At 37.3% G+C, this 13,138-nt stretch overlaps 1 protein-coding gene across 2 annotated transcripts in view; it reads right to left on the bottom strand.

Annotated features, from left to right (window-relative positions):
* The window catches only part of SLAIN2 (SLAIN motif family member 2), a 78,927-nt gene that overhangs the window by 12,111 nt on the left and 53,678 nt on the right, over positions 1-13,138 (bottom strand). The window contains exon 7 of one of the 2 annotated variants that reach the window (XM_047798363.1): positions 11,827-11,904. The exons of the other annotated variant lie outside the window; for it this stretch is intronic. Coding sequence (XP_047654319.1) covers positions 11,827-11,904 — 78 coding nt within the window. The remainder of the gene's footprint in view (positions 1-11,826; positions 11,905-13,138) is intronic. 2 annotated transcript variants of the gene reach the window in all.

Below are 13,138 nucleotides of genomic sequence, written 5' to 3'. Positions count from 1 at the left end.
GTACTGAGAGGAAAGGACGAAGAGAAGACAAAATTCTTGTCCTTAACAAAAAGTTAGACAAACTTTTTGTCCTCTCTTTGGGGGAAAACTTCCCATGTTTGGCAAAGGACATAAAACCTACAGATTCGAAAAACCAAGAGAACACCAAACTAGAAAAACCCAAAGCAATCCAAGGCAAGACACATCACAGTCAAACTTCTGAAAACTAAACACAAGGAAAAACCTTGAAATGAGATTAAGAAATAACACCTAAGCTATAGAGGAAAATGAATTCTAACAATGGATTTTTCATCGTTGCCCACAGAGGCTGAAAAGTAGCACAATATTTTTCAAGAGTTGAAGGAAAAGAAATGTCACCTTAGACTCTCTATATCCAGGGAAAATATCTTGCAAGAATTAAGGGAAAAGCAAGACATTTCTGACAGAACTAAGACAATTTGTGGCCAGCAGACCTACCCCACCCCCAAAACAGCTAAACAACTTCTGTAAACAGAAAGAAAATGATAAAAAGATGGGACCCTGGAATATCAAAAATATCTACTTGAACCCTTCCATTTTACAGAGAAGGAACATTTCTTTCTTTCCTTCCTTCCTTCCTTTTTTTTTTTTTTTTTGCTTTTTAGGGCCGAACCCACGGCACATAGAAGTTCCCAGGCTAGGGGTCAAATCAGAGCTACAGCTGCCGACCGACATCATAGCCACAGCAATGCAGGACCCAAGTCACATCTCTGACCTACACCACAGCTCACAGCAACACCAGATCTTTAACCAACTGAGCGAGGCCAAGGATCGAACCCACAGCCTCATGGTTACTAGTCAGATTTGTTTCCGCTGTGCCACAACAGGGACTCGGAGAAGGAAAATTTCCACAACCACAAGGATCAATTGAGCAAATGAACGGGAAAGTCAGGACTTGAATCCAAGTGTCTCAATTTACTGAGAACCTAAAGAAAAACACCTCTGAGAGTGTAGAAATTAAAATGTACACTGATTTGTACACTTTAAAAGGATGGATTTTAAAACAGGACAGGGGAATAAAAGCAAGAATTCAGAAAGTTACCATATTTCTGAATAGTTCCCTAAAACAACAGGAAGAGGGAGCACTAGAGCCATAAATTAGAAAATCTTAAAACTCCCTTTCTTTTTCTTTGCTTTATTTATTTATTTTTTTTTATTGCTTTTTAGGGCTGCACCTGTGGCATATGGAAGTTTCCGGGCTAGGGGTCGAATCAGAGCTGCATCTGCCAGCCTTTGCCACAGCCATGGCAACACCAGATTCAAGCTGCATCTGAAACCTAAACTGCAGCTTGCAGCAATGCCGGATCTTTAACCCATTGATAGAGGTCAGGGAGCAAACCACATTCTCATGGATACCAATCAGGTTCTTAACCCACTGTGCCACAATGGGAACTCCCAGAACTCCATTTCTAAATTTAAAAAAAAACCAATTTCACAGAAAAATGAGCAAAAAAGAGAACAAATCCCACACAGTTGTAAGAAAAGAGGAGTAAGAAATGGAATAATATTTCTACTAATGGCGAAAATTTGCTAAAAACTGTCTAGCATGCACACACACAAAAAGATGAAAATTATAAGAACATAACCAGAATGAAAAACCCTCAAAAGTGAGGTAAAGGAACACAGAAAAGAATCAGACATAAAATCACTTCAAAATGAAGTCTAATACAGAAGGAACACAAGAGTCACCATACACAATAAACATTGTTTTAAGAAAACAATGAAAAGAAACTTTTATAGAACAAGAAGAAATTAAGAAAGATGAAGAGGATTCAAGTGAAGGCAACAAATATAGAAGAAAGGCAAAGAACATCAACATGTGTATAAGAGACCCCACAAAAAAAGAAAACCAAAGCAAAAGAACACAATACTAAAAACTGTAACTCAAAAGAACTTGTCTAAAATTTTTTAAACTTTGCAGCTTCAAACTGAACATGCCACAATCTGGGGGCAATCAACTCATAATGACTACTTGAAAGAAGAAAACCTCCTTTGGACATCCAGACAAAAAGACCAAATGACTGTAACAAAAACGACTCTTTATTCTTGACAAAAACAGAGTAATGGGAGTCCCTGCTGTGGCACAGCAGGTTCAGCAGTGTCTCTGGGGCACTGGGATGCAAGTTTGATCCCTGGCCTGGCACAGTGGTTTAGGCATCCAGTGCTGCCACAGCTGTGGCACAGGTCACAACTGTGGCTTGCATATGATCCCTGGCCCAGGAACTCCATATGCTGTGGGGCAGCCAAAAAAAAAAAAAAAAAAAAAGGGAATAATATGTTTAAGATACTCAAGGAAAGAAAATGTGAGCCAAACATTTCATATCTAGCTAATGATTTTCAAACAAAAACAGCAGACAGGGGAGTTCCCATTGTGGCTCAGTGGTAAAGAATCCAATGAGTATCCCTGAGGATGTGGGTTCAATCCCTGGCCTCGCTCAGTGGCTTAAAGATCTGGTGTTGCCATAAGCTGTGGTGTAGGTTGCAGACGTGGCTTGGATCCAGTGTTGCTTTGGCTGTGGCTTAGGCCAGCAGCTGCAGCTCCAAATTGACCTCTAGCCTGGAAACTTCCACATGCTGCACGTGTCGCCCTAAAAATCAAACGACAACAACAAAACCCAAAAACCCAGCAGACAAACTGTCATCAATATGTAAAAATTGAGGGAAGGAATATTGTTCCCCTAACTTCTCCTTAAGGAATTTACTACAGAATAAGATTCGACCAAGAAAATAACTGGTGATACAATAACAGACTGTTGATAAGCATCAAACACTGTTTAAATGCAGAATTAAGATTAAACGAGGCATAAAGGACAGCATGTAATAGTTATTTATGGAAAAAGTTTCATAAACTGATTTTAAGTAACCATATTTTATAGTATTATGCTAATGTTATTCCCAAAAGATTCTGTGTATAATACGGGATAAAACAAATTATTAGGAGTTCCTGTTGTGGCGCAGTGGAAAGGAATCTATCATCCATGAGGATGACTATTATACATGAGGACGCAGGATTGATCCTGGGCCTTGCTCAGTGGGTTAAGGTTCCAGCATTGCCATAAACTGTGGTGCAGGTTGCAGACATAGTTCGGATCTGGCGCGGCTGTGGCTGGCAGCTGTAGCTCTGATTCAACCCCTAGCCTAGGAACTAACATACGCTGCAGGTGCGGCCCTAAAAAACAAAAAACAAATTATTAAATGATAGTCTAATTCTATGCGTTGCTGACAGGATTAAGACAGATTTAAGTTAGAAGTTAAATAATTACCCTCAAGCCCTGAATTTGAATAGGAAGTATCAGCATGAACCCATTAAGGCATTCAATCTTAAAAAAATACACACATACAAATCTACACATACATAGTTCTAGTAACTGAAAAGACCTAGAAACAATGACCAAAGAGCATAACTGAAAACTCAGACTTTGGTTCTGAAATTCCATTTACTACCACAATAAACCATGACCTTTTGGAGAAATGACTAAACCTGGGTCTGTGACAAAAAATGCGTAAGATAAGCCAATCTATCACTTATTATTAGCGCATTATCAAAGACTCCTAGGGTTGTGTCAAAAAGACTTGAAAGTCAATTTGAAGAAGCTTCTACTAAAGTTGAGAAAATGCCCAGACTAGATCAAAACACGTAAAAGTATGTTTAAATCTCTAAATTTATAATTATATATGATATATATAACAATATATAATAAACACACACATATTTAAGAAAAACATTGGTCACTTTTGAAGGATACCAGATCACCAGTTTCTTATTTTATATACTGGTAAATAAAGGGAAAAAACAAGCACTGAAATAAAATTTCACTGCTGGGTAACCAAAGAATAAGGAAAAATTTCTCTTTATACAAGCTCCCCCCACCCCCATTTTTTTAGAGTAGTCAGCTGGCTAGTTAGCTCAGTTGGTTAGAGCGTGGTACTGAAAAATTTTATTGGTGTTTAGTTGATTTACAGCGTTAGTTTCAGATGTACAGCACAGTGAATCAGTTACACATATATCCATTATTTTTTCCCATATAGGTTATTACAGAACATTGAGTAGACCTTCTTGTGCAATATGGTAGGTCCTTATTAATTATCTATTTTATATACAATAGTGTGTATATGTTACTTCCATCTTCCCAATTTATCCCTCCTGTCCATGGTTTCCTCTATAAGCCTAAATTTGATTTTGAAAATAAGTTTATTTCTGTTTAATAAAAGTTCTTTTGTATCATTTTAAAAATCAGATTCCACATGTAAGTGTTACCATATATTTGTCTTTCTCTGTCTGACTTCACTTAGTATAATCTCTAGGTCCATCCATGCTGCTGCAAATGGCATTATTTATTCTTTTAAAAATTATTTTTTATTAAAGCATAGCTGATTTACAATGTTGTGTCAATTTCTGCTGCATAGCAAAGTGAACCAGTCACACACACACACATTCTCATATTATCTTCCATCATGTTCTATCACAAGAGACTGGATATAATTTCCAGGCTATACAGCAGGACCTCTTTGCTAATCCTTTCTAAATGTAATGGTTTGCATCTACTGACCCCAAACTCCCAGTCCATCCCACTTCTTCCCCCTCAGCTACCAAAAGTCTGTTCTTTATGTCTGTGAGTTTGTTTCTGTTCTATAAATAGGTTCATCTGTGCCACATTTTAGCTTCCACATATAAGTGATAACATGTGGTATTTGTTTTTCTCTTTCTGACTTACTTCACTTAGTATGAGAATCTCTAGTTGCACCCATGCTGCTGCAAATGGCATTATGTTGTTCTTTTTTAAGGCCAAGTAATATTCCATTGTATGTATGTACCACATCTTAATCCATTCTCTGTCAATGGACACTTAGGTTGCTTCCATGTCTTGGCTATTGTAAATAGTGCTGTAATGAAATTGGGGTACATTTATATTTTCAAATTATGGTCTTCTCTGGATATGCCTGGGAGTGGGATTGCTGGATCATATGGTAGTTCCATATTCAGGGGTTTTTGTGTTTGTTTTTTGGCCTCCCCCACAGCATTTAGAGTTCCTAGGCCAGGGATAAGACCCAAGCCACAGCTGCGACCTATGCTGCAGCTCTGGCAACAGTGAATCTTTGACCCACTGTGCTGGGCCAGGAATCAAACCTGTGTCCCAGTGCTCCAGAGACACTGCTGATCCTGTTGCGCCACTGCAGGAACTCCTACATTTAGCTTTTTAAGGAACCTCCACAGTGGTTGCACCAATTTATATTCCCACCAACAGTGCAGGAGGGTTCCCTTTTATCCACACCCTCTCCAGCGTTTATTTTTTTATATACAAGGTTTTTGATAATGAAAGAATGTTAGAATTGAAATAACCTAATTCTGCAGTACCTAATAAAGATATAGGCATTACATGCCAATGTGCTAACATCACATAAAAGAGGCAACCCAACTTTATGCACCTTTGGTTAAAGAAGTACCACCACCTATGAAGTAGTCTTGCCAAAACAACAAAATGGAATCAAATTAAGCATGTAGACAACCACCAATTTATAGGAAACACAGAGGAACCTGATAAATGACACCATGAGAAATCCAGTCTGCAAGAACATCTCTAGGACAAGTGATACAGTAGTTTCTTCAAACAAACAATGGGGGAGAGGGGATAAAAGAGTTGGAGGAAAATTACAAATTAAGAGAAACTTAAAAAGACATATATTGAGGCAAAACTATACATTCACTTCTCAGAAGAAAAAATAGTATACAGAGAAGGAAGGGACTGCTATAAAATCTGGGGAGTTCTGTGGTTAAGGATCCAGCTATTCTTGGGGGAGGGGAGTCAAGACACAATTGGGTTTGGAAGCGGGTGGTATAGAGCATCTAGGGTAGTTAAGTTCTAACCTCCAGTTACCAATGGTGGTTACAAGACGATTGCCTTATAAGAATTCATTAAGCTTTCTATGTACTACATCATTTTCTGAATTTGTATTTTAGATATGTAATTTGTATTTTATACATATATATGTATAAAATGTGTATATACACATTCCTATATATATATATATATGCACACATACACACTTTTTTTTGTCTTTTTAGGGCTGCACCTGCAGCATATGGGAGTTCCCAGGCCAGGGGTCAAATCAGAGCTGTAGCTGCTGGCCCAAGAAAGAGCCATAGCAACTCTGGATCTGAGCCATGTCTGTGACCTACATACAGCTCCCAGCAACACTGGATTCTTTAACCCACTGAGTGAGGCCAGGGATCGAACCTGCATCCTTATGGATACCAGCTGGGTTCGTTACCTGAACCACAACAAAACTCCTGTATTGTGTTTTTAAATAACAAAGATTAAAAAAACAGATTTATAAATTAGAAATCCTTTTAAATTTATTAATCCTTAACTTCTTAGATAAATGCACTAGAGCTTATAAAAGAATAAGTCAAAAAGTTCTATAATCTCAGGGTTCCCTGATGGCTCAGTGGGTAAAAGATCGCGTGTTGTCACTGCTGTGGCACGGGTTCGATCCTTGGCCCAGGAACTTCCCCAAGCTGTGGGTGTGGCAAAAAAAAAAGTCCTACGATCTCAAGACATGGAAATACCTTAACAAGGTTAACATATAAATTGAGGCAAAGGATATAAGAAGTGCGCTAAGTTATAGTTTTATTACTGTAAAAAAAAGTTTCCTCTAATGATTGCAGCATTTTGTCTTATCTATAAATTTAGGGGCTAGGGAGGAAAAAAATATGAAGTTAGCTAGAATCAGGTGATCTTTTAAGAGGACAGAATGTTAAAGGTCTTTAACATTCTAAAATGCAGTCAGTATTTAATCAGGAAAATCAAGGCACAAGTTTCAGAGAAAATTTTGATCTAGGAGTTGCTCAGCAAATGAAATAAACAGATGCAGTCATGATTTAACTAAAGAGGAAAAAAGAATCTTAGAAAATCATAAAAGCCTTAACAAGTCTAAATTTAAATAAAATCTATCTCATTAATCATTCCAAAAAGAGCATGAAATGGTCTAACAGAAATTTATGTTTGGAGGGAGTCCCAAGAACAGCCTGCATGCTTTCTCCTTTCTTATTCTCTCAATTTCACATAACAAAGTCATAGGAGAGAGAGCAACTCCCCATAGTTGTATCTAAAAACTGTACATGGCAGAGCCTGGCTTTGATCACAACTATAATAGAGGAAAAAGTAGAGGAGCTACAACAAAGGAAAAAAAGAGGAAAGGATATATAATGCATTTATAATAATCAACAAATACTTGTTAGTTGATAGAAAGGGAACAAAAGAAATTTTAAACTCTGGATCAAGGGAATGACAAAATTCCTGGGCTCTATATATTTAATTCATATTAATAAATCCTCTAATAAACATTGCTTATCTCACCTTAAATATCTTCTCTTACCTTGACATATAGTGAATTAAAGCAATATTAGACCAACATCACCAACTTCTCCTTAGTTGCTTCTTTCCTTCTAAATAGAGATATATTTCTACATTTAAATTTCTCCTGATCTCTGCATTCACTTTTCTGTTCTTTTTTTTTTTTTTTTTGTCTTTTGTCCTTTTAGGGCTGCATCCGTGGCATATGGAGGTTCCCAGGTTAGGGGTCTAATCGGAGCTGTAGCCGCCGGCCTACACCACAGCCACAGCAAGGCCAGATCCGAGCCTCATCTGCAACCTATACCACAGCTCATGGCAACGCCGGATCCTTAATCCACTGAGCAAGGCCAGGGATCGAACCCACAACCTCGTGGTTCCTAGTTAGATTCATTTCCGCTGCACCACGACTCCTGCATTCACTTTTCTAATAAGTCTTCATTGTCTTCCCCTGACTTGGTGAGGTCTCTACCCTGTTTATTTCTACTTCCCCAAGTTCCCAACAACTGGGAATAAATAAAATACACTTTTATCAAAGCAGCTTAAGCAGTTATTTTCTATTAAGTCTTAAAAACATACAATAAAATTCTTTTCCTCAAAGAGAAAAATGGGCTGAAGAAGCACAAAAACTTTGCAAGAAGAAAATGCAAAGAGGTTGTGTTCTGCTTTTCTTAAGTTAGTCGTATTACTGTGTTCATTTAGGAATGTTTATGGTGTGTTTTTTGTGCCAGGGAACAGTTTTACTTTCCTTCTCATCTTCAAACTCCAGTTAGGATCCAAGTGACCATTTTTTTCAACAGTCAAACCATCTTCTTCCTCTTGCCTCTATAAGCCCTTAAAGTAAGTACATAAGCTTTCTAGGAAATGTTATGGGCTTATCCCCAGGATGAGGGACAAGCGATTTATTATAACAACCTACTGTCTAGCCCATGTTTCTCTACCGAACAGGCTTAATATAAAAAGACAGCCATGAACATGTGGTACCTGAATCCTGTCTGCTTCACGTCCTATAAGGACAGAGAATCATAGTTCAATGCAGACCTCTTTCAAAGTCTAGATAGTAGGGGAAATTAGAAAATCCATTGTGGTCTTTTTTGTTTGGCCATGACCTTGGCATGTGAAAATTCCTGGACCAGGGATCCAACCGTAGCCACAGCAGTAACCTGAACCACAGCAGTGACAACACCAAATTCTTTACCACTAGGGCAGCAGGGAACTCCTCCATTTTGGTCTTGGCTCTAAGAGGACTCTCCAATTCAGCTTTATCAGTAATTAAACTAGTATTTTAATCCTATCATATACTATCCATTTTTCAATTGGTTCAGAACTTGTAATGTAAAATGATAATTACCAAGCCATAATACCAACTGGAAAATATGGGCGTCCAGATTAAGAAAACTAAGTAAGAGGTTAAACAAAATGGGACAAAAAACCAAATTCACACAGACACAAACTTCTCTCCCTTTAAGATGTCAACTATACAGATAGAGGTACCAAGAATTATGATTCTGGGTTTTCCTATCATCTTATCATGGAGGGTAGGCAGTTTAGTAGCTCAGAGTCATAAAAATAATGTAACCTCCATGTAAGTAATGTCATGTAACCTCCATAAAAATAATGTAATGTAGGCCAAAAAAAAAAAAAAAGCCAGAAGGCATGATCTTCTCAATCTAATAAAGAGTAACATAAAATCTTTTAATTAGAAATTTTAAATTATTTAAACCTACTTAACCACCTCCTAAAATTATTAAGCACCTTACAGAATACAAAAAGTAAAATTTATATAAATTTAAGATTCTCTTTTTAAAAATTATCCTTTACCTTGCTATAGACACTAAATACTTTTATGGTTATCTTTTTTCACCCACCTCCCACCCCTAGAAATACTCAGAAATATCTGGAAGCCTCAAAAAGGAAGCCTAAGGCCTTCTAGTAATTTCTTTAAATTACTTTCTCTCTACAATGATCCTTTTTTATTAAGTCATCTCCTTTTCAGAAGAACATAATCTATCCAGTCTACTATTTCTCACTGTGGCACCACAAGACATTTCTATTGGAAGCCTATGATCAACTTCTGACATCCAAAACACAAAAATTCACACATTCTACTTTTCTATTTGACTGTTTCATTTTCTTTGGATTCTGTCATCTAAAACTATTCCCTTAAACTATACTTAATCTACCAAATCACTGCTAAAACATCTGCATTAATGCATTTGCTAAAATATCTATTTCTGGAGTTCCCGTCGTGGCGCAGCAGAAGCGAATCCGACTAGAAACCGTGGGGTTGCGGGTTCGATCCCTGGCCTCAGTGGGTTAAGGATCCGGTGTTGCTGTGAGCTGTGGTGTAGGTTGAAGACACGGCTCAGATCTGGCGTTGCTGTGGCTCTGGCATAGGCTGGTGGCTACAGCTCCGATTAGATCTGTAGCCTGGGAAGCTCCATATGCCGCAGTTGCAGCCCTGAAAAGACAAAAGACAAAAATGAATAAATAAAAATATCTATTTCAGTACTTTTTTAAACCATATTAACCAAATCCTTTTTTTCCCTTCAAATAATCAAATCTCAAAACTCACTGTTCTCCAAGGAAGATATACAGATAACCAACAAGCACATGAAAAAATGCTCAACATCTCTAAGAGAAATGCAAATCAAAACTACCATGAGATACCACCTCACACCAGTCAGAATGGCCATCATTAGTAAGTCCACAAATAACAAGTGCTAGAGGGATTGTGGAGTAAAGGGAACCCTCCTGCACTGTGGGTGGGAATGTAAACTGGTATAGCCACTATGAAGAACAGTTTGGAGATACCTTAGAAATCTATACACAGAACTACCATATGCCCCAGCAATCCCACTCTTGGGCATATATCTGGACAAAACTTTCCTTGAAAAAGACACATGCACTCACATGTTCACTGCAGCACTATTCATAATAGCCAAGACATGGAAATAACCCAAATGTCTGTCGACAGATGATTGGATTAGGAAGATGTGGTATATATACACAATGGACTACTACTCAGCCATGAAAAAGAATGACATAATGCCATTTAAGCAACATGGATGGAACTAGAGACTCTCATACTGAGTGAAATAAGTCAGAAAGACAAAGGATATCAGTTATAACTGGAGTCTAATATACAGCACAAATGAACATTTCCATAGAAAAGAAAATCATGGATTGGAGGATAGACTTGTGGCTGCCTGGGGGGAGAGGCAGGGAGTGGGAGGGATCGGGAGCTTGGGGTTATTGGATGCAACCTGGAATGGATTTACAATGAGATCCTACTGAGTAGCATTGAGAACTATGTCTAGATACTTATATCACAACAGAACAAAGGGTGGAAAAAAAAATGCATACATGTAAGTGTAACTTGGTCCCCATGCTGTACAGCGGGGAAAAAAAAATCTCAAAACTCCTCTTTCCACATAATGCCCTTTAGTGCTTTCTTCTTATATATCTTTGTTATTTATTGAGTTTGGAAGCTAGCAGGAAATCTACAAGTCCTGGATAGCAGAAATATTTTTCCTTATCGTTTGTATGTATTCTGTCCCATTTCCTCTGAGGCTTCTATTCTTTTTTCTCTTTTTAGGGCTGCACCTGTGACATTTGGAAGTTCTCAGGCTATGGTTTGAATCAGAGCTGTAGCTGCCAGCCTCAACTACAGCCACAGGAACACCAGATCCAAGCTGTATCTGTGACCTATGCCGTAACCTACAGTAACACCAAATTCTTAACTCACTGAACCAGAGATTGAATCTGCATCCTCAAGGACACTATGTCAGGTTCTTAACCTGCTAAGTCACAATGGGAACTCCTATTCATTCTTATTGCTGCTGGTCTATCCAATCCCAGTGTTTGTCCCAATTCTACTTCTTTTTGGCTGCCCATATATTCAATCTCTGGAAACAATATGACAGCTTTGGTGTCCAACCTTTATATATTTTTTTCAACTGTCAGTTCTTATGAAAGTCCCTACTCCATAAATATTCCAAACATCATCAATTAACCGCAACACCGATTTAATGTCAATCAATTTCTCAAGTGAAAACATTCCTATTTCATCTTACAGATAACTAAAGCTAAAAACCAAAGTCTCAAGAAAAAATATTACATACAGAATGTCTAGCATTTGGTAGCTTTTATTAGTTTATTTAACAAGTTAAAACAATAACTTTCAGTTTTAGGTTAGTAAGAAAAATAATAAATTCTCTAATATTAAATGCCACATATCATTTATTCCTTTCAGAATTGCAATCCAATACATACCTCTGTAGAAAATGAGTTTCTTCTGGATTTATCCAAGTAATGGAAAATGAATCCACACTGTTTTATTATTATTAAAAAAAAAAAATTCCCTGAAGACATCACTGACTCAATGTGCCAAAAGGTTAAATAACTAACTTGAGCATTTGCTGAAATTTAAAACTTAGTAAGAGGTTGTAGTTACCTCTTTTTGTAGATGAAGTTTGAAGCAACTGTTTGGCTTTGAGGGAAGTACGAGGCAAATTTTTCAGCCTTTGCGAAGCTGTTGAAAAATAAGGAACTGTAATATTTGCCTGAAAGGACAAGATAAAGGCTATAGCTTGCGTAAACTTGAATATTTTAATACAAATGAAAACTTTATCAAGGAACAGATAAGGTGAAAATACATTAGAATCCTAGAAGCAGAGGAATCTTAAAGTGATGCTTAGTGCATTAAGTTGGAAAAGAAAGGGAATGGAACTCAGTGCAAAGTGCATACTTTCAGAAATCATTTCTTACAGATGAGAAAAGCTACGGTATATAAACTAATCAAATATCAAAGAGAAAACAAACCACCAGCAAACATGCTACAAGATGCAAAGAATACAAAGCTAATAAGTAAAAGTGATGAACACAAGCACACAGTACAGAAAAAAAAAATGTAGTACTTGTTCAGTGCAAAAAAGCAGACTTTGGCAAAGCAGTTATTGTTAGATGAATTGCTCTAACATGATATAGTAGTCCCCATACTCAAAAAGGAGAAGAAAACTCAGAATCAGGCAGGTCCTCAAGGAAGTCACAATCTAGTGGCTTTAATATGTCTAACATCATCTTGCTAGAGAATGCAACTAATTGCACTTTAGACTTTGAGTAGCAACGCATCTGGGCTGTGCACATATGCATATGGGGTATGATCAGTAAAGAGTTCTAAGCTTTCTTCAAAACTCCTAATCTATTAACTGCAATGACACTCTCAAAACTGGTATGCAAGCAGCAGTTCTGAGCCATCCAGAGTTAAAGCTCACTATGGCTCCAATGAACTGATGAGTTCCGTACCAACCAGTACAGTCACCTATTTAAGTCATTCTAAAATGTCATTCTACTGTCTTGAAAGTTGGACTTCATATACCTCTAGGATATGTTCCCCCTCCACCACCAAAAAAGAAATCTCAGAACCATCAATCCAGCCAGAATTTAAAAAACAATTGGGTTGATAAATGAATTACTTGATTTATCACCAAAAAGAGTTAATGAGAATTTCTCTTTCCCTCTATTGATTGACCAGCTGATGGTAAACATTTTAAGTATCAAATGTATTTGATTTCAAATTCTAGAGCACTCTACACATTACTACAGCTAAATATTATATACCCATTTAGACTAACTATATTATAGGCAGACTAGTCAAAAATTCTCCAAGCCTAAAAAAACCCCCAATTTTATAATGTATTACCTCATATCTATCTCATAGAAATATAGGATGCTAGAATATAACTGAATATTCTTTATTTGCATAT

This window comes from Phacochoerus africanus, chromosome 10 (genome assembly GCF_016906955.1).
Source record: "Phacochoerus africanus isolate WHEZ1 chromosome 10, ROS_Pafr_v1, whole genome shotgun sequence".
Lineage (NCBI taxonomy): Eukaryota > Metazoa > Chordata > Mammalia > Artiodactyla > Suidae > Phacochoerus > Phacochoerus africanus.
This window is presented reverse-complemented; position numbering and strand designations above follow the sequence as displayed.